The sequence below is a fragment of the Physeter macrocephalus genome, unplaced genomic scaffold (assembly GCF_002837175.3).
Source record: "Physeter macrocephalus isolate SW-GA unplaced genomic scaffold, ASM283717v5 random_269, whole genome shotgun sequence".
In the NCBI taxonomy this organism is placed as follows: domain Eukaryota; kingdom Metazoa; phylum Chordata; class Mammalia; order Artiodactyla; family Physeteridae; genus Physeter; species Physeter macrocephalus.
This window is the reverse complement of record NW_021145656.1, coordinates 1-26655: the sequence shown is the minus strand read 5'-3', so window position 1 is coordinate 26655 and position 26655 is coordinate 1. Positions and strand designations below refer to the sequence as shown.

General features: G+C 47.7%; 1 protein-coding gene, 1 non-coding gene and 1 pseudogene across 3 annotated transcripts in view; 2 read left to right on the top strand and 1 right to left on the bottom strand.

Moving 5' to 3' along the window:
- LOC102983293 (hexokinase-1) overlaps positions 1 to 26030 on the top strand; it is a 57987-nt gene extending 31957 nt beyond the window's left edge. Inside the window, exons 4-13 of the mRNA XM_028485320.2 lie at positions 5577 to 5696; positions 9516 to 9611; positions 10230 to 10329; positions 10443 to 10626; positions 17473 to 17628; positions 19984 to 20217; positions 22283 to 22587; positions 23963 to 24111; positions 24416 to 24535; positions 25896 to 26030. Coding sequence (XP_028341121.2) covers positions 5577 to 5696; positions 9516 to 9611; positions 10230 to 10329; positions 10443 to 10626; positions 17473 to 17628; positions 19984 to 20217; positions 22283 to 22587; positions 23963 to 24111; positions 24416 to 24535; positions 25896 to 26015 — 1584 coding nt within the window. The 3' untranslated portion in view covers positions 26016 to 26030. The remainder of the gene's footprint in view (positions 1 to 5576; positions 5697 to 9515; positions 9612 to 10229; positions 10330 to 10442; positions 10627 to 17472; positions 17629 to 19983; positions 20218 to 22282; positions 22588 to 23962; positions 24112 to 24415; positions 24536 to 25895) is intronic.
- LOC112067108 (cAMP-regulated phosphoprotein 19-like) lies at positions 6626 to 7635 on the bottom strand (annotated as a pseudogene). Its single transcript, XR_008616674.1, has 2 exons — positions 7591 to 7635; positions 6626 to 7559 (listed from the first exon to the last, which is right to left on the bottom strand). The product of XR_008616674.1 is annotated as a cAMP-regulated phosphoprotein 19-like (transcript).
- Positions 16948 to 17019, top strand: TRNAV-UAC (transfer RNA valine (anticodon UAC)). The gene has a single exon. It is a non-coding gene; the product is annotated as a tRNA-Val (tRNA).
- Positions 26031 to 26655: the final 625 nt, after the last annotated feature.

The following is a 26655-nucleotide window of genomic DNA, read 5'->3' as shown; positions in this document are numbered from 1 at the left end:
AGCCCCTGTGGCCCAAGCATCAGGCCCCAGGGTACCTCCAGGAACCAGACCCCAAAGCACTGGGAGTCCCTCATAGGCACGAGTGGAGGACTCTTGGGTGGAAGAGTGTGACTGCCTGAGGAGACCCCACCATGTGCGTAAACCGGTGGATGGGAGGGGGCTGCTGGGACTTTCAGGTAAGGGGTGTGAAGAGGAGGCCCAGCAGGTAAATGCCTCCATTCCCTAAGGATCCTGGGGTTGGTTCCCCAGCAGAGGGGTAGCAGAGCCCTTGGGTGAAAACCCTTCTTCCAAAGCCATTGTCCTCACCCAGTTCACCAAAGGCCCAGGCCTCATAGGTTATGACTGTCACCCTGTGGGGCAGCAGGGATCTGAGCTCATAGCCCCAGGGCTATCATAAAGGGCTCCTGGCTACCCGATTTAATAGTCTTCTACGAGTCCTCGGCCCAGAAAGCACCGAGGGCAGGGCCTTGCCTGGAAAGTCACCATCCCTTCCCCTCACAGTTGTAACCCCTGCCAACGGAAGCGCTGCCTTCCTTTGCTGGTCGAGGCTGTGGGCGTGCTCAGAAGGGCCTGTCCACCCTCCCTGCTTCCCCATCTGGTCGTGGTGGGTGATAGGCCGAAGGCTCACTGAGGACCCTGTGGTCAGGGTGTAGGCAGCCCCCGGTCAGGTCTTCAGTCATTTCCGGGTCCTGTTCTACTCCTCACCCTCTCCTGCAGGTGTTCTGGCCGCTCCCATTTGAAGCTCGCCTCCCAAGTCATGGCTGTTGTCAGGATACGTATTATTCAGAGCTTGCCAAATATTTGCTTTAGGGAGGGTGTGTTCACGGCAAGGTTCATGACTAAGTTCTCCAGAAAACTTATTGGTCCTGGGCTGGACTTTGAGGTGAGACCCAGAGCCTTCTCTTGGCTCCACTTTGTTCCTAAATTAACGTGGGTGGGACCTGATGCAAGCTCTCTGTCTTTTCCTTCTACGGGAGAAAAGGGCTAATCCCGGCCTTTAACCTGCTGCCGGCGGCGGGTTGGGTTCAGAGCTTTTCAGACCATGTCACAGTGAGCATTGAAGGGGACACTGTCCCTAGGACAGATGGGCCACTTTTCAGTCAGCCGCTGAAAGAGTGCATCACTCATCTGATGGGCCTGCCGGGAGGTCTCCCTGCCTATCCCTCCATTACTGGGCTTCAGAGACTGGCTCATTCATCCACTGTGTGCATGAAGGCTGCCAGCAAGTAGGTCTCCTCGTCCTGCCCAGTGGTTGCTGCATTGCTCCTTTTTGCAGGTGGCCAGCAGCCTCTGGTTGGCATCCTGCTCTCTCCATTTGCCAAAAGTACTGACCTGTCACTCTGTTCCCCATGGTCTTTGGGTTGAGCCACCTCTGCCTCTTGCTTCACCATTGGGACTCACACCCTGTGCTGCAGACATTCCTGTGTGCTTTGGCCTAACCTTTTAGGAGCAGGGTTTATAAATTAAGGGGATGCCTCCCACCTCAGGTGCGCACTTACTGCGTCGCTTCCACAGTGACTTTCTTCTTCTTCTTCTTCTTCTTTTTTTTTGGCTGCGTTGGGGCACGTGGGATCTTAGTTCCCCAACGAACGATCGAACCCACGCCCCCTACAGTGGAAGCGTGGAGTCCTAACCACTTGGCTGCCAGGGAAGTCCCGTGACTTTCTTCTTACTGCTGCCCCTGGGACCTTGACTCTCCCAGCCTCTGTGCCCCTCTTCCCAGCCCGGGATCACTTTGTTTCCTGCTGTTTCTTCCTCTGCCCCTTTCAAGCAGTCTGCAGAGAAAAGATGGTGGTGATGATGATGATAACGATAATGTTATATTGTCATAGCAAAAACTTACATAGAGCTTGTTATGTATGTCACTGATCTAAGCACTTTATTTGGATTAACTCATTTAATCATCACAACAACCCTATGGGGTGGGTATTATTATTATTATTCCCATTTCACAGATGAGAAAATTGAAGCTTAGATGTTAAGTAACCAGCCCCTTGGGTCACACAGCACATAAGCGATAGAACTGGGATTTGAATCCAGGCAGTCTGGCTCCAGATGTTACAGTTTTAGCAACATGGGACACTCATAGGCTGGGTTTTGTCTTTGTTTTTAATTAATTAATAAATTAATTTATATTTTTATTAAAAATGTTTGATGGTGTGGAAATGTGAGGGCTATGGATAAGGAGGAAGATCCAAGTGATTGAGGGAGAAGGTTAGCAGTTGAAAAATAGGGGTGAAACTGTAACCTCTTGTCCAGAAGTTTGGTGTGAGATTAGCAATAAGAATTGGTGGTCCATTTTTCTGAGATGTCTTATCGACCTATCGAATATTCTAGTAAACCAAGGGCCCCATTTTGCCCACGAAGCAACTCATACTTACAGACTGTGAATTGTGCTGAATTCTTGGGGTTGTGATCTCATCTTCTGTTATGTACAGGAATTTTTGCTAGATATTTAAACCTTTTATTCAAAATAATTTTAAACTTACAGGAAAGCTTTAAGATAAGCACAAAGAGCTTTTTATACCCTTTGTCCAGATTACCCAATTAACTATTTGCTTTATCCTTCTTTCTCTCTTTCTCTACACAAGCACACACACACACACACACACACACACACACACACACAAGGTATCTCGAAAGTTTCATTGCAATTTTAAGCTTTAATAATTTCAGAAGCATAAATGCAACCTTCTTAAAACATCGCTTATTTAGTTTTGGGAATTTTGAATACTAAATAAATAATTTAAATTTATTTAAATTAAAGAAATGAAGTAAAGAAATGTACATGTTGTCAGGAAAGAAAAAAAAATGTTTTTTAGACACTAAAATTTTGCGTGCCAAGAGGCTGGGTAACTTCCCTTTCTGGCTGGTCACAGACGTGGGTTAGCCTGGGGGAACGCCCCTGGATTGGGGACATTTCCTTCTTAGCAGAGCACTAAGGGGTGGGTGTGTTTGGCTTGAATGGGGGCGGGTGGCTGCTTCCAGCACCCCAGCCTGGTGAATCCACTTCTGCGGCTGAGCTCTCCCTGCCTCTTCCTGCCCGCAGCCTGCCTTCCTTCCTTCCACCCAGCTGGCTCTCTTGAGGGCCTGGGAGCCTGGAGCTTCTGAGTGCAGATGACGTGGGGTGAGCTGACGGGCTTAGTAATGGGTTTATGTCGCTCAGCAATGTAGGTCGCAGGAAGTTTAGCTGGGCTTCTCCGGGCAAGGTGGTCGTGTGTCTCCTTAGTCAGTCGCCTCTGTAGCCATGACCTGAGTAATAGTGACTCAGGGACAGAGACTCCCAAGTCAAAACTGACAATTTTTCAATTACCTTGGCAGGAAAGTCAGACTGTAGAGCTGGGTCAAGGACACCTGGGCAAAGATGGGGATAGGTCTCTCGAGGAGACCCTGCACAGTGGCTGTGAGGGCAGCAGTGATCCCCCAGCCTGCAGAGGCCCCCGTCCCCCAGCCTGGCCCCGCTCTGGCCTGGCCCTTGGCTGGACTCCTCCTATACAATTTATCTGACGTTTTATTTTGGTTTCCTCTACCCCCTCAATCTGTCAGGGAGCCCCGGCAGATTGGCCAGGAGTGAGTGAACTATGGCCTCGGTGAAGAGGCCTCCTCTTCTCCCCTCGAACTACAGCCCTGGTTGGGGAGAGGGAGTGGGTGCTGCTTGTGGTCTAGTTTTGTTTTGTTTTTGAATTCGGGCAGGAATCAGGAAGCTGTGGATTCTGGCAGGTGGTCCTTGTACCCTTCCCCCGCTCCTCCCTGGGCTGGTCCCTTATTCCTCCATAGCCCTTTATCCAAAACATACCCGCACAGACTGGGGACCAGCCCCCTCCCCTGTGTTTCTCCCCAAATCCCTTTAGATGCGGAGGGAAGAGAAGGAGAAGGGAGGGGACCTGCCCCCTGCTCAGGCATCTGGGAGGGACCTACCCCCTTGGGCTTCACTCTTTACTGTGGGCTCTCTCCCTGACACTTTTGTTAAAATCGAGCCTGAATAAAGCTATAAGTTTAATATAGGGGGGGGAAAAGGATACCCTGCAAATAAAGCCTTCAGGCAGATGACCTTGTCTGGGGACATGGGCTGGGGTTGCTTCCCGTGACCGTGTGGTTTGGCTCTGCCAACACTGCCTTCTCTGGGCTTCAAGAAGCTCCATTAGCTGTGTCAGTCCCATATACAAGGGAGGTCTAGTGGTCTGTGTTAGACGACAGCCATGTGAAAAAAAACAGAGAGGTTACCTGGACTGTGGCCTGGTTGCCTAAAGAGCATATATATGCTTTGGTTACATTAATAGAGGTACAGAGCGAAGGGAAAGGGAGGTTCTTAGTTCAACTAAGCTTTCCTCTTTGTCAGAACACATATAAAATATTATATTCAGTTCTGGATACATTTTAGAGAAGAGGGGAGGTATTGGAGAGATCCAATAGGTTGCCTGAGAGGTGGTGAGCATCCTGTCATTGACAGTATTCACGCAGAGGCTAGGGAAACAGTGTTCTGGGTTCTTTCTAGTGGAGTCTAAGATATGTATACATATCCTGGCCACATGTTGTGGAGCTGACAAAATTAAATTGCAATCCACTAAATAAATTGTGGTATAGTCACACCACAGAATACTGTGCAGAAGTGAGCATCAACAATCTACAGAGACACACAACGTGGATGACACACACATAGTGTAGAGGAAAAGAAGGCAGACACCAATGAGTGCACACTCTTGTTCCATTTATATGTAGTAGACAACCAGGCAAAACTAATTGAGGGCGGTAGAAGTCAGAGTGGCTGCCGATTGCCCTTGGGTTGGGTGGCAGCAACAGTGGCTGCACGAGGTGGGTGTCTGGGTGCTGATAACATTGTGTTTCTCCATCTGGGTGCTGGTGACACAGGTGGGTGCAGCTTGTGAGAATCCAGTGAACCCTATACTTAGGATGTCTGCACCTTTTTGCATGCATATTATACTTGAGTAAAAAGTAAAAATTTGTTAACCTGAAGATCCTGAAATCACGCAAGTGGGCTAGAGGCTAGGAATGTATATGTATTCCGCGGAGCTTCTGGAATTGACAGAGTGAGGGAGATAGAGATGGAGATAGAGATACAGAGAAGGGGCCAAATGGCCACTCCACCTGGGTGGCTGCTGGTGATCCATGGCCTGTGTGTTATGGAGGATGAGCTGATTTTCTCTTGTTTTTACATTTCCTCAGTACCCAGATAATACATCTTATTATCTGGGTGACCACCGAGAGGCCAGTTCTGTGTGAAGCCTTTAAAAGGCTTCCTAAGCCGTGGTGGCCCATGAAGCAGGCTCTTTTCAAGGGACTCTTCTTTGCCAGTCACACACAGCATGGCTTTTCTTTTTATTTTGGCCGTGCTGTGAGGCATGCAGGATCTTAGTTCCCCCACCAGGGATTGAACCTGCACCCCCTGCAGTGGCAGTCCCCAGCATGGCTTTTCATGCAGGGCCACTGGGCGCCTTGGGTACGGGCAGCTGGGGTAGCCGTGCTCCTTTCCGTGTGGGGCAGAGAATTGTTCACATTTTTCCTGAAATGCTAAGTCCCCTTCCTCCCTCCTGACTGCTCTCTTGTGCTTCCTCCAGCTTTTTGATCATGTCGCTGAGTGCCTGGGAGACTTCATGGAGAAAAAAAAAATCAAGGACAAGAAATTACCTGTCGGATTCACGTTTTCTTTCCCTTGTCGGCAATCCAAAATAGACGAGGTAAGACATTCTGGGATTATAATGCTCCACAGAAGCCCCATAGGGGAAATGCTAATGAAACCTTTCCCTTGACTACTTTTCCCTTTTGCTTACAGGATGGCTTGTGTATCTTGTATTTTTTAGAAATATTTGTAGAAATTAAAGTAAGGTCATGATAATCATGTTTATTTATTTATTTATTATTATTATTTTTTTCACAGGAGGCAAAGTATTTTATTCTAGTGTCCCCAAAATTGACTGTGGAAGTAAAAAAGTTTCTACATTTAAAAAGTTTCTATAAATTACCTGAATTGTAATTTTCATAAAAGTCAAAATGAAATGTTCTGCATAGCACAAAAGATATGCCTAAGCAACATATCATATTTGCACAAGGCCACTGAATGTCATGGATATGAGGAACAAATGAAAAAGCTTAAGTTTATGGCAGACTGAGCAAAGATTTCAGTTTGGTATTCTATAACCCCAAGACTGTAAACTACTCTTACTGTGCAAAAGCTCTAATGACACATCGGGTTTTGTGTAGGAACTCTTGTGCTTCTGGTTGGCACATCATCTACTCTTTAATAGGTGAAATTAATAGCTTAAGTTTATGGCAGACTGAGCAAAGATTTCAGTTTGGTATTCTATAACCCCAAGATTGTAAACTACTCTTACTGTGCAAAAGCTCTAATGACACGTCGGGTTTTGTGTAGGAACTCTTGTGCTTCTGGTTGGCACATCATCTACTCTTTAATATGTGAAATTAATACAGACAGTTGTGAGAGGTTGTGCAAAACTACTGTATTTACAAAAATGGCACGAAAGTGAATTCAACAGTCGATGCACATGCACACTTCATTCACATCTTCAACCACAAAAGGTATTCTAACACTACAGAACTGAACAAGAATACTAGCTTCAACAGCAGCTGTTAAGCACTAGAGTCACATAAGTTACACCAGAATGGGCCAATATTGCCCAAGTAAAATTCTATTGTTAAAGCTGAAACAGATTTAAGGACATTCAAGTTCAAGCACAGGAGACAAATCTTTTGAAGCCCCATCTATTTGTGTTTGAAATATGTGACCTTTCTTCTAACTTGTGGTCTTAAACTTCTGTTTTACAAAATCCAAAAGGAAAATACAGAAGAAATCAATACAATAGAGGTTACATTAAATAAGAGTAACATACAAAGCTATAATTAAGATGAATTAAAGAAAGCCAAAACATTAAAATTGTAAAACTTGCTTGTTACTTGTTGGAACCAGCCCTACACTAGGAGTTAGGTAATATATACAATTATTTTCAAGTAGATTACTTTACATTGCTCTAACATGTTCTTTTCATCAGTGCACTGTTAAACTAATCAAAACTCTACACATGTATATTCCCTTACACACACACTACCACTACCTGCAAAGCCATAACTCTCAAATGACTTAGTGAGTGAAAGGAAATAAAAAGTGGAGAAGTAACATATTAAGGAGAAATAATGGGAATTAGAAGATTCATGCAGTTCAGCTCTTTTAATCAGCCAGCCAGCTTGCTAGCAACAAGAGATGGTTTCCGTTGAGGAAGGTCCTGTGGAGTGGGAATGTGGTCACCAGTGACCTCTGTCTTATCCGGAGCTGCAGTAGGAAGTTGCTTGTTCTTCATTTTTGCTTTAGCCATGTTGTAATCCCCAGAATCAAAATATTTTTGCCCTTTCTGCAATCGTTTCCTTAAAAAATCTGAACCTCCAGGCTTTTGTCCCAGATGAGGATACCTTGCTTTTAATTTTGCTTCTTCAGCTTTCTCTGGACTAGTCACTTTGGCTTCCATTTCCCTTCTCTAAACACTCCTCTGAATCACTACAGTTAGAAGCCTGAAAGCACATTTCCCAGACTGAATTCCTTTAAGGTTCTGCCAATGGGACCTTCTGCTCCTCCGCTGAGGCTGCCTCGGGGACTTCCGCGGACATTCTGCTCCCTCTTAGCGCCAATCATGTTTATTTTTTAATTGCTTTAATTATATATGTATTTTTATATATATGTATTTTTGGAGATGAATCATGGTACTTGTGGCCATTAGGTAGAGAGGACCATTTCTTAAACTCAAGCAAGTGAAGGAAAACAAAGTAGGTTTAGTGACCTTTCACAAGGCCTGTTGTTGGTACGAGTTTCCCTTGCTTTTGAGAACTGAGGCTTGATAGCCACACTCCCTGGGCAGAGACAGGGTGAGACACCCCTCCTCCCACAAGGAGAGGTGGGAGATGGCCCGGGAAGCGACAGTGCTGGCCGTATGCTTGTTCATCAGTGGCTGTGGCCCGAGTGCCATCCCTGTGTGGGCTGGGCTAGGCCCTGGGAAAGAGCTGCACGCAGACGTGGCCTGCCCCCCAGAGGTGCAGTCTTTCAGGGAAGGAGGCATTGCAGAAGTGGAGAGGGAACGTCCTCAGGGGCACAAGAGCCCCGCAGGGCAGGGCAGATGTGCCTGGCAGAGAAGGAGCCAAAAGTGTGCCCCCCACCTGCCAGCCTTGATTCCCATCCGGAGAGAGCTTCCTAAACTGGGCATGCTGGCTGCCAGGAAGCCAGTGGATCACAGGCTCTAATTACCCATCCGGAGGCCTATGCCCACTCCTCAAGGCTGCCCGGGACCTTCAAAGTTGTCCAAATCTAGACCAGCTGCCTTTTTCCACAGATGAGCAAAGTGGGCCTCAGAGGAGTTGGGGAAACTGCCCACAAGGAAATGGGTGGAAGTGGTGTGAATAGGATCGATCTCCTGATTTCCAACCCACGTTCTTCCCACAATACCATGTTCTCCGAGGCTTTTGGGGGCCTGAGGGTTGACGGGAAGAAAACAGAGTGTCCAGGGGCTTTTGGAATGCCTGGCTCGGCTGCAGGCTGCTGCTCGCCCTTCCCGGTGCATTCTGCAGGCTGTGTGGCTTTCAGAGTGCAGGGCAGCCCAGTGTGGCCAAGCTCCCCATCGCTGTGTCACCCCGGAGGCTACAGGGCCTGAACAGCAGCCCCTCCCAACCCTGCCACATTTATAGTGACTTCCTCCATTCGGAGAAAAAGTCAAGTAGAACAATTATTTTTCTTTTCTAGTATCCTTGATTAAAAAAAAAATACGAATGCAATATGTAAAACTATTGAAATAATATAAAGGTGTAAAGCAAAAAGTAAAAATTCCTACCCTTCTACATTCCCAAGTGAATAACCATTGGATGTCTGTCCTTAATGTTTCTCCATTAATATACACACAGAGATGGATCATACTGTATAAATTGCAGTGTCACCGCTTACAAATGGCGGTTAAGTTCCAAACTTGGGGAAGAGTCATGAGTCATACATAGTCATTGTTATCCTTCAATCTCAGGACGTAGCCAAATCTCAGTAGCCAAAAATTATCTTAGCATTTTGTTTCTCTTCCCAATTTGGTTCTGACAAAAGTTCCTTGGGGCTGTGGAAACCAAGGTCTGGTTTGAAAGTGCAGAAAGGTGATCAGGTAATAACGGCATTTCTCTTGTTCTCTTTTTAAATGAAGTCTGGCTGTGCAGTTGACATCAGTGAGATCTGTGTGCCATTTGACACCATGGCACTGGCCAGCCACTGGCTGTATTTGAGCATATGAGCTGCAGGTTTTTTCCCCATGGCAGCCCCCAGAGAAATCCATTGTGTGGATGGATAAACAAACAGGAGATAGGACAGAGTCTGGCTCTGTTACCCAGTGTGATCTGGAGTGAACCTCTTGTCCCCTCTGGGCCTCCGCTTCTGTCACTGTCCTTGAGCAGACCCCCCCAGGGACCTGGGGGTTCTGGAGGCCTCCCAGTCCTCTTCCAACCCCATCTGCTCTCCTTTGCAGGCCATCCTGATCACCTGGACAAAGAGATTTAAAGCGAGTGGAGTGGAGGGAACGGATGTGGTGAAGCTGCTTGAGAAAGCCATCAAAAAGCGCGGGGTAACTTCTCACTGGCCACTTGCCTTGACTACCCGGAGGTGGGGGAGTGTGGGGAGAAGGCTGTGTGACCAAGGCTCTTTCAGGGGACAGTAGTGCATGGCCTGAGCCATCACATGGTGGCGGGGAGGGCAGTCCTTGAAGACCCAGGCAGGTGAGTGGTGAGAGTTCACGGTCTGGAAGGTCGAGACTGGTTCAAAACAGAGCTGTCCGAGGTGCTGCCCCAAAGAGCCAAGCCCTTGGGCAGGGGATGGCCTCCTTCCAACAGGAGGGCAGCTGTGCGGGGAGCTGGCATGGTGGAGTGCAGCCTGCCGGCGTTGCATCAAGTGCAGAAGGCACATGGAGGCAGTGGGGTGGTTTGCACAGGGCTGTGGCTCTGCGAGTAAAATCCATTCTGAAAAGAATCTTAAGCCAGATAATGAAGGGCACCTTGCCGTCTCCACAGCGTGATCACTGCGCTCTAATCCAGTGAATTTGAGTGCCAGCAGTAATGAAATCAGCACCGCCCACGGGGGCAGTGGTGGCTGTGAAAATAGGAGCCCCTCCCGCCAGGCTGTCTTGAAGCTTGTGATCTCTGCTCCACGTGTGAGCGGACGGTGACACCCCCTCTTCTCCCCCAAGGACTATGACGCCAACGTCGTGGCTGTGGTGAACGACACCGTGGGGACCATGATGACCTGTGGCTACGACGACCAGCAGTGTGAAGTCGGCCTCATCATTGGTAACGCCCACCGTGTCCTCGTCCCTTCCTGAAGCCGGTGTTTCCAGAAGGCACCGCCTCCTCTCTCATGACTTCGTGAGGTCACAGCTTCTGATCTCGTCTCTCTCTCCAAGGCACGGGCACCAACGCGTGCTACATGGAGGAACTGAGGCACATCGACCTGGTGGAAGGCGACGAAGGGAGGATGTGCGTCAACACCGAGTGGGGGGCCTTCGGGGACGACGGGGCCCTGGAGGACATCCGCACCGAGTTCGACCGGGAGATTGACCGGGGCTCACTCAACCCCGGGAAGCAGCTGTGAGTCCCACCCTTTCTAACTAGTCATATAGAGGACTTAGGGGACACTTAACGGAAGATTTGGGGTGGGAGGTGAGAGGGGCAGGAAGCCAGGTGATCAGAAAAGGAAAAGCCCATCAAGTGTGTGTTATCTCTCACTTCTTTGGAGAGCTATGCAGCTGTGAAGTCTGCAGCTTTAAAAGCATATTTTATTTTATTTTTATTTTTTAATTTTTTTTGGCCACACGGTGCGGGTTGTGGGATCTTAGTTCCCCGACCAGGGATCAAAAAGCATATTTTAAATGATTTTCTCTTTGTTTAATTACACTGTGATTGAGTCCTTGTGAAACGTTTTGTAAATTGAAAGCACAGAGTCATTAGCACAAAGCTAAGGTTTAAAAGCGTTTCCATATTCTGTCCTCACTAGGGTTGCTGTTCAGGGTGGGAGAGGCCATCCGTTCATTCAACACACATTTCTTGAACACTTAGGATGTGCCAGCTCTGTGCTAGGCTCCAGGGGTACAAAGTAGCACCTTCCCTTCTAGGACTTAAGGTCTCGTTGGGGAGGGAAGTCACACGTGCAAATACCTGTCATGCAGAGGAGTGGGTGAGAGCCATGTGAGTCGTGCAGACCTTGGTGAGACCTTCTTCTTCCATGTCACATATAGGCAGATGGGTCAGAGCTGATAAAGAACATCACATCAGACTTCTTGGGCAAGTGGGTTTTGGCCTTGGGGAACTCTGGCTACAGAAGTATGAGTGATATTATTCAGGCTGGTGAGGGTATTGCTTCCTTTGAGCTACTTGTTTCCTGAAGTGCACACTCATATTTCTCTGTGATGCTAGCGTGCCGCCAGCTCTCTTTGATCGACCTCCCAGCAGCCTTATCCTGGAGTTGGATGCTGTCAGCCCCCTGGGAGATGTTCATTGACCCTGTTGGCTTAACAGCCCTTATCCTATGTCAGAGAGACACTATCAGGGAGTTGATTCGTCATTTGGAAACCTACTTTACCTATTACCCAGGCTGGCGACTGGGCTTTCCACCTGAGTTAATGGAACTGCATAAATGGCCAACCCCCCTCCACTGGGAGTTGTGGTAGTGAATAAATGAGGTCTCTCACTGAGAGAATCCTGAGTTCTTAGGCCCAGCGTTGAATATCTGCTTTGCATGCTGAAGCACCAACCAGCTTGGTAATAAAGAGCCCTAGCTCTGATAGCCAAAGGTTTTTTCCCCTCAGTCTATTGACCTAACCCCCAATTCTAAAACCTGACCCCAGCTGACATGAAACTATTTACTGTGCCTGTTTATACATGTCAGTGGAGATCTATGCTTGATTATACTACTGCCTCAGGCCCTTCTGGGGTTATTCTGTACTATGTGGCATATGTAACATATTACATCTCTAAAGTCCTCAAATGTCCACGTTCCCAAGCACATATGACCCCAGGGGTTTCAGATAAGAAATTACATACCTGTAGTTACTATCAATCACTTAATCAGAAGTCACCCTTCTTAGCAGAGCAGGTAGAGCAGTTACCTGTGATAACTGAGCAGATATGGCCCAGGCCCTTGTCTTTTTCCTTAGCCTCAGTGTAGGGATCCTACATGGCTTGGGTGGAAACCAGGATTCTCTGCCCTCCATTTTGACGTAGTTGTGAATTTCGCTAAAGGGCTGAACCATATCCTCAGGCTGAACTGTGAACTGGGCTCACAGTTGGCTTGCAATAAACATTCTTGGAATGGTGGATGGATAGGGGATGGATGCAAGGATGGGGGGATGGATGGATGGGGGAGTGGAAGATGGATGGTGGATGAGAGGTGTGGCTGAGTGACTGGGAAATGGGTGGCTGGCTAAACAGGTAAATGGATAAAAGAGTAAGAAGGGTGGGGTAAAGTCCATCTCCAATATGCTTCCCTGCTTACTGATTACCATAGGTCAGGTCTTGGTAGGAATAGTTGCAAAGAGATGACAGATGCTTGAGTTGTATCATATATTCCTAGAAATAGGCTATTGGCCAGAGAGTGTTTTGTCAAAGTAAATTTACCTGGTTTCTTAGATTTCTGCCTGATTTGGGGGGTCTTCCCTATGTCTTCTGTGCAATGCCAAATTCTTCAAAGCCCTTTTGTTTTCCTTGTACAAGGGAAAGGTGTTTGCTTCATTTGATTGATGGGGAAATTAAGGCACTAGGCTACAGGGATAGGACAAAGCTGGCCCAAGGCTCTTTGTTGAGGTTTAATCTGGGTTAAGATTGGGGTTTTCTGTCCTGTTGGGAAGTACATGTTTTTCATAGTGAACTCCCAGAATGTCTAAGAGGCATCTCATCATTTATGAACAAAAATCATCAAGGATGGTCTAGAGGAATGTTTTTCTTTCTTTTTTTTGGTCAGGAATAGATTTTTTTATTTTAATTTTTTAACATTTTAAAAACTTATAGTACATACTTCTTTAAGTATTTAGGCTTTCTACTTCTTATGATAATTTTCTTTATTTATTTTGTAACCCAAGTGTATCTTAGGTCCTGGTCTATGTAATAAAGTCTATGTAAGTCTCTGTAAGTTCAGATTCTGTTTCTATCATACATTTAGTTCTGGCATCTAATGTATTAATTAGCCCCTTTAAGCCTCAGTTCATTTATCTTTAAAATGAATAGAAATAATACAATTATATCATATGGATGTTTGGGGATCAAATAATATAAGGAATGTAAAGCATTTAGCAATACCTGGTATCTGGTAAGCATTGACAGACTATTACCAGGTTATTGTTACATAAATAGTTTATCCTGAGCCATCTTGATCAATGGCACCACTGCTCAAATAGGAAGGTAACCCCCAAACAAATAATCTATATCAACATCTGTTTCTCTGCCTTTGACATTAATTAAAAAAATATTTACCAAGGGCATACTATCCTCAAGGTTCTGCTCTAGGCACTGTAGATATGGAAGTGACAAAATAGACTGAAAGGAACAAAACCCAAACACACATACAACGCGTTTTCATGGAGCTTTCATTCTATTAACCTTTTAGAGAAATGTTTTTCTTTTCTTTCTTTTTTTTTTTGGCCGTGCCACATGGCATGCAGGATCTTAGTTCCCCGACCAGGGATTGAACCTGTGCCCCGCTGCAGTGGAAGCATGGAGTCCTAACCACTGGACCGCTAGGGAAGTCCCCTAGAGGAATGTTTTTCATTCGAATTACCTTAAAAAAAAAATAATTTTTTTTAAAAAGGGGAACTCCCTGGTGGTCCAGTGGTTAGGATTCTGTGCTTCCACCGCTGAGGGCCCAGGTTCAATCCTTGGTCGCGGAACTAAGATCCCACAAGCCACATGGTGTGGCCAAAAAAATAAAGATAAAATAAAATAATAAAGAAGAATTACATAGAGCCCTTTAAAAAGCATACTGTTGCCCAGGCATCCTCCCACCCTACCGACCTTCCCTCCCAATTCTGATTCATTTGGCCTGGGCTGGGGCCTGTGTTCAGGAGCCTAAAAGTGATTCCATTTTTTAACCAGGGTTGAAAACATACGTGTGTTAGCTCTTTGTAACGGCTCTGTGCCCAGGTGAGCTCCAGCCCACTACGCACCCCCTCATCTGTTTTGACTGAAGTTTGCATTTACTGAGTACTGACCATACATGGCTGACAGGAGGGGTAGCGGCACAGTGGCTCCTGCCTTCATTGGTGATTGCTGCTTCAGGACCACGGGGGAACGGCCCTGAGTATTCAGGAACCCCAGCCTAGCCCCCAGGCTAGGAGGTCTCTCTCCAAAAAGGATCAGACATGGCCTTCCTCCCTGTTGCCCTCCGTCCTGGGCCTTTGTTGTTTTGCTCCCATACCTGTCTCCTACTGTAGATGTCAGCCCTACCTTCTTTCATTTTAAATTCCCTGTCTCCTCTTCCTGTCTTCTTGGGCCTCTGGCTCTTTTTCTCTGTTTTGTCTGGAATTTTGAATCCCATTTCCCTGTGATTCCTTCTCACATCTTTCCAAACAAAGGAGACACCGCCCCACAAAACAGCAGTAGCAGTGATCATAACAGCAGGAAGGTTTGGTCTGGAAAATTCTTTGGCCTGAATGGTGGTGGAGTAGCTCCACTTCTTTTCAAGTCATCCCCCAAACACCTGCTTACTTACTGTGGCTCTGCCTGCTCCATGGAATCTCTCAGCAGCTCTAATCCTCATTAGGTGGCCACAGACCTCACCCTCCTTCTCTGTCCCTGCGCCGCCTGTCGGAGCAGACCCTGGCTGCCGAGGGAACTCCTGATCGACGTGCAAGTCCTTGCTCTCCTGTCTGAATATGGTCCCCACCCCCCACCCTTCCCAGTCTCCCCCAGGCCTGAGCCCACCAGCAGGCAGTGAGGTTGCAACACCGTGGTGCTGCCCGCCGGCCTGTGGTTGTAGGCATCTGACTGCTGAGAAACAGATCACGACTTGCTTGGTTTCACTGGAGGCTCATGAGAAGTGCTGTTTCCTCGTTCTGCTGCTCTCACAGGGACTCTGGGGACTGAGAAAGGACAGGCTCCTGACCTCGGGCTTCCTTTATCTGGCAAGGGGGATGGCAGTATCTATGCATCTAAGAGACCATCGTGTAGAAAGGGGAGCAGATCATTCTGAGTGTCTCCAGATGGCAGAGCAAAAAGCAGTGGGTAGAGGGGTGTCAGGCAGGAGGCTGATTTTTGTTCATCTGAAGGGGGAAGAACCTTCCTATTGTCAAACTTGCCCAACAGGGGGCAGACTACCTAGAGGAAGTGAGCTGGAGGTGGACAAGCACAGGTTGGGTTAGGGTGAGGCTAGTGGCTGCTAGCGCGACAGTAATACAGGTAACGTTTAATGCTACTGTCTATGAGAGAGGCAGAACAGCACAGTGATTAGAGCATAGAATCTGGGGCTGGATTTAACTGGATTAAAAATGTGGATTTGCCACTTATCAGCCCTGTGACGATGGGCAAGTTATGTAACCTCTCTATGCCTCAGTTTTCTTTTTTTTAAAATTTTCTGTAAACATGTTATGAATACTTTTTTTTGAATTTTATTTAATTTACCTTTTTATACAGCAGGTTCTTATTAGTTATCTATTTTATACATATTAATGTATATATGTCAATCCCAATCTCCCAATTCATCCTACTATGCCTCAGTTTTCTTATCTGTGGAATGGGGATAATGATAATGTCTATCTCATAGGGTTGTAATGAGGATGAAATAAGTTAATACACATAAGGTGCTTAGTTAAGTATGAGACACATAGCCAGGGCCACAGCACTCATTAATCAGGCACCGTAGCACTTTACCTATATCAATCCCTATCCTACATACAACAACCTTAAGGGTAGGCCCTGCCACAAGGCCCATTAAACAGGTAAAGAAACTGAGGCCCAGAGAGGTAAGTAACACAGTAAGTGTCAGGGCTGGGGTTAAGCCCAGGCAGTCTGGCTCCTGTCTGCTCTGAGTCTCCAGATTAGGCTGCACACAGGCTGTTCCCACAGGTGTTTGGGGCAGCAACTGGGCAGGGCAGCTAAGACTCAGAAGGGTGCTCTCTTGCCAGGGATCCTCAACACAGCTGTGGCTGGGGAGGTCCTGTCTGGTCCTGTCCAGAGCAGAACAATGAGAACTAGTGTTTCTCTGCACCTTGTTTTGGGACGAGGGAGGGCCGCGTGCTCAGGTCCCGGCAGCATCCCTGGCTCCTGGGCCTGGCTCTGAATGGCACAGATCGTTTTGCTGTGTCACAGCCAGCTCTGGGTGTGCCAGCTGGGCTCCCTCAGAGGAGAGGCTGGCTGCCCGGATGTGGACCTGCCTCTGATCTGTTCTGCTCAGGGCTTCCTCCTGGCCCTTGGTCAGCCAGGATTCGGGACCTGGATCTGGCTCAGATATGTCATCGAGCCCCAGTCCCTGGCGGCCTCTCCCGTGCGGTGTTGGGCTCAAAATGCTGTTGCGGCCATAGAGCCCACACCTCCCAGGGGAGGCAGGAGAGCGGATCCACTGTGACTGGCCTGTGGCTGAATGTGGCCGGAGCAGTAGGATGAGCTGACTGGTTTTAAGCTACTTGGAGCCCCTTCTCCTGGAGTGTCGGGGCCGGTCACTGGGGAAGGAGTGAGTTCCCCAAAGCACATGCCTGGGCCTTTTGGCTGGAGAAGATCATGGATGCCAGGGAGGTGACCAGCGACAGAGGTCCCATGGGGAAAGGCTGCATTTCAGCCCTGTCATCTTCCCTCGGGGAAGACATTTTCCCTTTCTGAGCTGGGAAATGGAGAGAATACTTCCTGGCCACCTTCCCACAGGAATTGGAGAGCTCCCTGATAGGGTGATGAAGATGAAAGCCCTTTAAAAAGTACAGCATTGGGAATTCCCTGGTGGTCCAGTGGTTAGGACTCCGCACTTACACTGCTGGGGCCCGGGTTCAATCCCTGGCCGGGGAACTAAGATCCTGCAAGCCGTGTGGCATGGCCCCCAAAATATAAATAAATAAATTAATTAAAATAAATAAAATAAAAAGTAAGGCATAAATTTTGTAAGAGATGATCATATTCTGCTCATTTCTGTCTGGGGGCCTTCTCGCCAACCCCGATCTAAATCCTTATGTTTCCCCCTCCTCCAGGCAGCCTTCCCTGCCTGCCCCTGTCCCTTGGCGCTCTCCTCCTGTTTCCTACCCTGGGGGTGGTTGTGGGGTCTGGATGACCCCTGTTCCCCCTCTGTGTGCTCACTGTTCGATCACACAAGTGCGTGGTCTTGCCTGCCAGTGAGAATGTGAGCTTGTGAGGGGTTGGGCCGTGCCTTCCTCTCCTTTTGTGTCTCTCTCACCCTTTAAGAGCTGCCCCACTGGTGGGTACGTAAGAATGACTGACAAGTGCCTGGGCGCTTTTCTCCTGCAGGTTTGAGAAGATGGTTAGTGGCATGTACATGGGGGAGCTGGTCCGATTGATCCTCGTCAAGATGGCCAAGGAGGGCCTCTTATTTGAAGGGCGGATCACCCCGGAGCTGCTCACCAGAGGGAAATTTAACACCAGTGACGTGTCAGCTATTGAAAAGTAGGTGCCTCCCCTCAAGGCTTTCTGGGGGTGTGGGGCAGAGAAGAACGATAGGTCCCTTGTTCCCACTTAAGTCCTGGTTTGCTGGGCTTCTCAAGAGTGTCAGGGCCTTCTGGGCCAGTCTCCCCTCTCTCTTAGCTCACCCATCCTGGGCTGCTCTCCCTGCGGGCACCTGTTGTCATTAAAGAGCCATCTAGTTAGCAGCCAATGCTTTGTGGATGGTTTACTAGTAGCCTCTTCTCCTTCACTCCGCACCACACACACAGACACACACACACACACACACACACGAACAGGAGCTGACCGAGCCCAGGTCCGGTTAATTCCCCCTTGGGATATCAGGACCTTCTCCAGACAATGTTCCAGGGAAACCTAGTGACCTCAAGATCATTAGGTGTTCCCTGAAAAAAGGGTTCTGGGACCAATAGGATTGGAAAATACTTAGAGAAGTACAGTATTCATTAGCATATTAAAGAAAACCCAGTTCACCTTGGTTAACTGGTCATTTCCCAAAATTCCCTTGTGCCTGAAACACCCTCCGCCTCCTCCCTCCCCACTCTGTCTCGGCCCCTACATTCTCTCACTTGTTCACTGCCACAGGTGTTCCCTGGCACAAGTTTGAGAAACATTGGTTAACAGATGAGATAGGACAGATAGACATAGAAGGACAGAGTCCAGCCAGCCACCTGCCTGCTACCTTTTGGCCTCAACATAAGAAATCCAGACTTCTCTGCCTCGACTGTTATTTGCAGGCCTTGGGTGAACTTGATGCCAGGCAGTTTGGTGTAGTCAGGCGGCTCCACATCTGAAGGGCTCCTGTCCTGTGGCCAGTTCTGTGCGCCACCAGGTTCTGTTCCTGGTTCAGGAGACTCCACGTAGCCGTGTGAGGCCACCCGTTTAAGGATAGGGCTAGCTTGGTGCTGGAAATGCCCTTTCATTTCCACACGAGGCGTCATCCCACTGTCCCTGCTGTGGTCCTAGAAATTCAGAGCCAGTGGCATCATAGCTCTGGCTCCTGGGAGAAGATGCTAATGTAAGTGGAGAGGGGTTTATCTGAACTTACTCTTATTTCCCATCCGAGTCCTGGCATTTGTCCTAGAATCTCTCCTTTAGGAGCAATTGGTACAGAGCTACAGTCAGTAGGGAGGCACACTACTGAGTTTCCAGTCACCTCTCTTCTCAGGTCACCTGGTCAACTGTTGGGAGAGGCTCATGATTTGTCTTCAGAATCATTGACAAAGTCAGGAAATGCCTGCCTTCCTCTGGGCCTGTTTCTGGTGTTGGCTCTTAGGTTACCAAGAAACAAAACCCACTTGAACTAGCTCAAGAAGGCATCTATATTGTAGTAAAGTCTATCTCAAAAAAAAAACCTATTAAAAACATCTGACCAGTGCAGATGTTGGAAGCATTCTCTTTAAAATCAGGAGCAAGACAGTATCACCTGTTTCTATTCAGCATTGTCCTGGTACCTTAGCCATTTTTTTTTTAGGAAAGAAAAAGAAATTAAAGGCATAAGAATCAAAAAAAGAGGAAGTAAAACTGTCGTTATTTGCAGATCGTATTTGTTTGTATGGAACACCAAAAATATCTAAACAAGTGATTAGAATAACAGGAGAGGTTAGGAAGATATCTGGAGATAAGATACAAAAATTAATTATATTTCTATATATTGACAGTAATTAAAATATGCATATATTTTTAAATCTTTTATTTTAGAATATTTTTAGACTTACAGAAAAATTGCAAAGATAGTACATATCCCTCACCCGGTTTTCCCCACTGTTAACATTTTACCTTAATATGGTATATTTAAAATATGTGTGTGTGTGTATAAAGAATATATATATCTTTTTTTTTTTTTTTTAAAGACCACATCTACAATAGTAATAAAACTATACCCTGGAGTGAATCTGGCAAAAGATATACAAAGCATGTATGTATGCAGCAAATTAAAATTTTACTGGAAGGCATCAAGGAAGAATGTGTAAGAATGCAGGGGCCACTCACAGACCCAAAGAGCAGGAGATTTCCCCCAGGCCTCCTGGGCACTGAGCCCTGGGGTGGAAGCATCTATTTCTCCACCTGTTCAGGGCCCATGTGGTCTGGCTTGTTCACTTCTCTTCGTTTGTCTGACATGTCATAACCCAGCCTAGTACAATTTTTCCTCTTGCTGCCTCCTGACTTCTTATGGGGGAGACCCTTTCTCAGGCTGTTCTCAGGCATTGGACTGCCTTCATCCCATGTCGTACACACATGGTGAACGGTGAGTTCACCTCTCCAGGACCTTCAAACCTCAGTGCTTTGCACTGCCTGCTGTGGTCCTTAACTCACAAGTATTGGCCTCTGACCTCACAGGAATAAGGAAGGCCTCCACAATGCCAGAGAAATCCTGACCCGCCTGGGAGTGGAGCCATCCGATGACGACTGTATTTCGGTCCAGCACGTGTGCACCATTGTCTCGTTCCGCTCTGCCAACCTAGTGGCTGCGACGCTGGGCGCCATCCTGAATCGTCTTCGAGATAACAAGGGCACGCCCAGGCTGCGGACCACGGTTGGTGTCGACGGGTCTCTTTACAAGACGCACCCACAGTGAGTCTGCCCTTTGCTATAATTGGCACTCAATACCCGCCTGGGCTAAGGACTTTCTCCAGAGGGCAGACTTTTGGACCCAGTGAAGGTTTCTGGCGGACAAGACAATATATAGTTCTGGGCAGAAAGGTCAGAGTTGCCCACCTGGGGAAGTATCCAGCCCTCAGCTGATTCCTGCTGGTTGCTTCTGCACTGCACTGTCATCTCTCCTCATTTCGTAAGTCTTGTTAGAGACTTCCATAGCTGCCAGGAGCACTGGGTGGAATACGTCTGTATCTTGAATTCTCTTGCTTGTCTGCATTTCATCAGGGACCTTCATCCTCAGTGTAGCTCGGGTCTTAGGTGTAGTGCCCACATTCCTATTTTAGAAGCTCCGATGAGTTTCTAAAGCCCCTCAAACCCTCAGATAGTACTTTTTAAAAATGGGCAACTGGTTGATGCTTTGCATCTGAGAGCCAGAGAGAGATTAAGTTGTTAAGTGGTCACCATTGATGCTGCCTTCTTGTCTGTTGGACGCCTTAGCATCAAAAGCCTTCTGTGGCCACTAAGGACATGGCCTGAATCTTTTAAAAAGGCTAAAGGTGAATTCTAAGTCTTTATGTTCCGAATTTTAACAATAACTGCCTGTGACATGATTTTTTTGTACAGTATCTCAGATATTTCTCCCATTGTATATATAATGTGCCTGTGAAGTGGCCTTGCAGATACTGTGCCTTCATACCCAGTTCTAGTAACAGTTAAATAAGGATTGACTTAAACTGAAATAGTTCAGTGTTGCTGCGGGGATAGGGTTTGAGCTAGTTAGCTGCTATTATCTGCCAAGTTCATAATTTTATTTCTTTATATTCTTAGAGTTTTTGTAAAATTCTTGATAATGCAATTAGCCATCTTTTTTTTTTTAATTTCTTGGCTAATTTTTGGACAAGACAGCTTAGGGATTTACATCACATTAAAATAATTTTCTACTTGCGGTAAAATACACATAATATAAAATTTATCATCTTAGCCATTTTTTGAGTGTACAGTTCAGTAAATTTAAGTACCTTCACACTGTTGTGCAGGCATCACCACCAGTCATCTCTAGAACTCTGTCATCTGCAACATCATATTTTTAAAAATAACTTTGATTAAATACTGATTATTTCAGGAATAAAATATTTTTGGTATAGAAACTTCAGATAGTTCAAAAAATTACAAAGAGAATAGAAGTCATTGTTAATCCCATCCCCTGGAGTTGACTGCTGTTAACATTTTGAAGTTCCGGTTTCCCAGTTTCCCATGGCAGGCAGCCTTCCATACCTACAACAGACCACAGACCTGGAGAAAGTTCTGTGTCTCACTGAGTCCTGTCCTAAAGTCCTCTCCTAACCACTAAAACATATCCCTAGTCTTGGGGGCTGAGGGAAAGGGCCAAGTGAAAATGGAAAACAAGAGCGATTCTTGCTTGCTTGAGCCCTTGCTCAGCGCCAGTTATTCATCGAAGATTTGATGAACTCACTGAGTTCCCACCACATCACTGTCAGCCATATGCTGTCATCCACATTGACTCCGAGGTTAAGTAACGGAACAAGGTCCTCTGGTATGGAAGTGGGGGCACTCACCCTGTCTCCTGGTCTGACTTTTAAACACTGGGCTCTTTTGGGCTCTTTCTTGACCACTGTGCTGTATTTTTGGACCCTGAATTTTCTGTATTTGATATTCTTTTTTTGTTCTTGTTTTGGCCTCGTGGCATGTGGGATCTTAGTTCCCTCACCACGGATCAAAACTGTGGTCCCCTGCAGTGGAAGTGCAGAGTCCTAACCACTGGACCACCAGGGAAGTCCCTCGATATTCATGTCATAATGAGAGCCCTCTCTTTTTATGTGTCTGTCACTGTGGGTGATTTCAGTTTCCCCTTTTTACCTGTCTGCATCTGGTAACTTTTCTACAGTGGATGTGTGGTGTGACTGGAGTAATGCAGAAAGCAAGTGTAGAAAATGGAATTAAGGTGTGCAGGAAGAAAGGAAGGGGTCCTAGAGGTCCCTACAGTCCAGCACAGTCGGGTATTGTGGCCTCCCCACCCCAGGTATTCCCGGCGTTTCCACAAGACCCTGAGGCGCTTGGTGCCCGACTGCGATGTGCGTTTCCTCCTCTCGGAGAGTGGCAGCGGCAAGGGCGCTGCCATGGTGACCGCGGTGGCCTACCGCCTGGCTGAGCAGCACCGGCAGATAGAGGAGACCCTGGCCCACTTCAGTCTCACCAAGGATATGCTGCTGGAGGTGAAAAGGAGGATGCGGGCCGAGATGGAACTGGGGCTGGGCAAGCAGACGCATGACAAGGCCGTCGTCAAGATGCTGCCCTCCTTCGTCCGGAGCACTCCCGATGGGACAGGTGAGGACCTCTGTTGGGGGCTGACACGCCCCTCCTGCTTCTCATACCAGTGGCCGAGTCACGGTGGGGCCGCAGGGTGGTTGGCTTCTCCAGTGGATGCTTTACACTGGGGTGGCATGATTTTGGCAAGAGCTAGAAAACTCACTCAGACCTCTCTCTTCCATTTTTACCACCGACTTGCTGCGTGTGTGCCTCAAGGCAGTCTATTTCCCCTGGTCCAGCCTCCCAGGCAGGCGCTGTCTCTAAAACCACAGCCCTGTTCAGAATTAGAAAGTGTTCTTAAGAGAACAGAGCTGGGCAGATCCCGAAGCACTGAGATTGCTATAGGGCCTCTGATAAACACAGGAAAGCAGAAGAAGGCTAAACACTTACTGCCCCCTTCCTAGGTCCTGGTGGAGAGGGACACAGAGGCCTGGGGGTTGTTATACCCAGGCAGATTGGAGCTCAGCGTCCAACCCCGTACTGCTGACCTTGCTGGTCCTTTTGGAGCTGGGCACTGGGGGGAAGCTCATGACTGTGATATGAGTATGTCCTATGTGTAAGCTACTTACTCTTGCATTATAAACCACCCTGAAACTTAGTGGCTTTAAACAGCAACCACTTACTGTTGCTCAGGGGTCCCTGGATCGGCAACTTACCGTTGCTCATCTGGGCCAGGCTTGGCCGATCTTTCATTCGTGCGTCTGCAGTCCCTGGGGGGCTCTCCCTTACATGTCCAGCATTTGTCTGCCAGCTGGGGTGTAAGAGTACCTGGCCACGTGTCTCATCCTCCAGCGGGCCGCCGGGCTTGTTCACGTGGTAACAGCAGGGTCCACGAGGGAGAGGGACCTCAAAGCCTCTTGGAGGCCTTGGCTGGGGCTGGCTCAGCTCCGCTTCTGCCACACTCTGTTGGCCAAAGCAAGTTATAAGGCCAGGCCAGATCCAAGGGGAGGCGGAAATAGATTCCATCTTTTGACGGGAAGAACTGCAAAGTCACTTTGCAAAGAAGCCTGCATACAGGGAGGAATGATTGTGGCCATTTTTGCAAACACTCTACACATTGACATATATTATTAATTTTTATATGAGGTTCCCTAAGATCAGGTCATTGTTGCCAAGGTTTTTAGTAGCCTGGTAAAATTTATTTGTTTACTGTGACAGATGGTTCCTCCATGGGGCCTTTTGTCCTTCTACAGTGGCTCAGAGGCTGCGGTGGTCATGAGTTGGTGCCCACCCTCTCTGAGCCTGGGCTGTGTGGTGAGGGAAGACTTAACAGCTTCTCCCCTATATTTAATATGCGGCTCCCTCCCTTGAAAGTCTGAAGTCTTGGGGTTACTGGCTGCCAGGAGGTAATACTAACTCTTCTTGACCTTCTTTATATTCTTGACCACAACAGAGCACGGTGACTTCCTGGCCCTAGATCTTGGAGGAACGAATTTCCGCGTCTTGCTGGTGAAAATTCGTAGTGGGAAAAAGAGAACAGTGGAAATGCACAACAAGATCTACGCCATTCCCACGGAAATCATGCAGGGCACTGGGGAAGAGGTGAGACAGTTTTGCTTTTACACCACCATGGCATTTGTGCGTCACAGACCCGGCCAGTGGCATCGTTGGGCCCCAGAACCTGCATGTGATACATGCCGCTGTGCAGTTGTGTCTTTGTGGCTCGAAAGCATCAGGTACATTCATCCATGATGGGCTTAGGATGCTCAGGGGCTGGGAAGATACTAGGGAGGGGGGCTTGCTCTGCATGCGTTCGGGGCAGGTGTGTGTGTGTGTGTACTTGTATGTATGCACCGAAGGTGTGAAACTAGAGGGTACATGAGTAAGCCCTTCTTTTCTCCTAAAGCTGTTTGACCACATCGTTTCCTGCATCTCTGACTTCCTGGACTACATGGGCATCAAGGGCCCCAGAATGCCTCTGGGCTTCACGTTTTCGTTTCCCTGCAAGCAGACGAGCTTGGATGCGGTGAGTCTCCTTCTTCCAGGCATCAGACAGTGGGCGGTGCTGACTGTCCCTTGGCCAGTGTGGGTCAGCTCTTGAAGCCTCCTCCAGCCTCTGTGTCATCCCTCGATTCTGGGACAGTTTAACTCTCACAGTGGGTTGACCCAGGCCTTATGTCACACCCTCCAGTACATCTTAAGACTCTACTCTTCTTTTATCATTTAAAGCATTCACCTCTTCTGGGAAGCCTTCCGGTCCTCCAGGCAAAAAGAATCTCACCCTCTTGAGTGTTCCCTGTTTCCTCTAATGTTGCCTGGTTATAGCGCTTCTTACACAGTTTTTAGTGATCTTTGGTGTCTCTCTTTTCTGCGATGTCGTATGCTCTTTGAGCCGAGGACCTGTGTTCCCCACAGGCCCTAGCACGGTGTGCTATCAGAGAAGATGCTTAATAAATGTTTATTCAATAAATTGAATGAACCAGGGCTCGAGGTCAGGGCTTGAGCACCTGCTGAGGACCACGAGCTGGGCACACAGTTCCTGCCCTCAGGAAGCTGCCAGTCTAGTGGAACATCCCAGCCTACTCCAGGAACACCGGCACCACGCTTAGGGGTGTTGGCAGGCCCAGGGGGATGTTCTGTGTGGAAGGGAGCAGTTGTGCAGAATCATGCAGGCGAGACCCATCCTCTGTGTTTCACAGGTAGAGGTATGGCCAGGGAGCAGGCCCTGGTGTTGGCATCACATCACACGGGGCCTTAGGCCAGGGTTTGAGGCACATAAATGGCAGCACTTGGCAAGCTGGGCAGGGCCACCTGCCTCTAGAAGCCAGTTAATCCAGACACAGTGCTGACTCGGGTCTTTTTCCCTCTTAATAACTCATTTAGATCTCAACAGGTGGATCCATGTAAACTTGGTTTTGCAGTTTTTAAAAGGTCTGGTGATTTTTAAAAGCAGTTCACTTATACCGTCATCATAGTGAGTACACACCCAGCAAGTGTATATACTACAGTCCAATCAAACCTAAAGTTTACTTTAGGTAGTAACAGTGTTACTAAAAATTTGTATTTCTCCACTTATGTTTTTGGCAAACTGTTCTTCAGAGGAACTAGTTGGTTATACCACGGGGAGCACCATTAACTTTCTATGCCTCAATTTCTCCATCTGTGAAGTGGGGATTACAAACCAGACCATTGTGAGGACATTGAGAGGGGGAAGGCCTGCGGAGGACTCTTTGTATTTTATTGGTTTGTGCCTCAGATGTTCCAGCATCATCTCACTGTAAATTCTTAGCAGGTGTTTACTCTGGAAGGAGGGGGTGGGATTTTGTGTTCTGCCTAAAGAAGGATTAATGACCCAGGACTCTCCCACTCTGCCCTTCCTATTGCAGGGAATCTTGATCACCTGGACGAAAGGTTTTAAGGCAACTGATTGCGTGGGGCAGGATGTAGCGACCTTACTGAGGGATGCGGTAAAAAGGAGAGAGGTAACTATTAAAAGGATGTTTTAAAAAATCTTCCCTGTTTTTTTCAGGTTATAAAAATCGTACTTGCTCGGGAATTCCCTGGCAGTCCAGTGGTGAGGACTCCGCACTTCCACTGCAGGGGGCATGGGTTCGATCCCTGGTTGGGGAACGAAGATCCCACATGCCACTCGGCAGCCAAAAAAATAAAGTACTTGCTTGTTGTAAAGAATTCATATGATACAGAACCCTGTGACAAGGGTATTAAGGTTGCCCCAACTGATGGCAATAAAAGAGAGCAGAACAGTTTTGTGTTATTAAAGGATAGTTTAAGGAATGTAAAATCATGGCTCTCCTCCAGCTTGAAAAAGGGAAAAGCAGCCCCTGACCGTGGGGCACAGCCTGGCACTGCCACGGAGCACAGCTGTCATCACAGCCCCCTTGTGACCGCGATGGAATCAAATGAGCAGGAAGCGCTGCGTTGTCATGGCAGAACTTGGCTCAGAGATGGCCCTGCTTCCTGACAGCATCCAGTCCTGAGCAAAACCCCACTTCTTAGAACCCTCCCTAAAACCACCAGCACAGGCTCAGATCCTATAACTGTGCTTTCTAGCACTTTCTGGCATGCACAATGGGATGTGTTTGCCTGTGTTGCAACCAACCAGTCAGGAAGTGCAGCTTTGTCCAC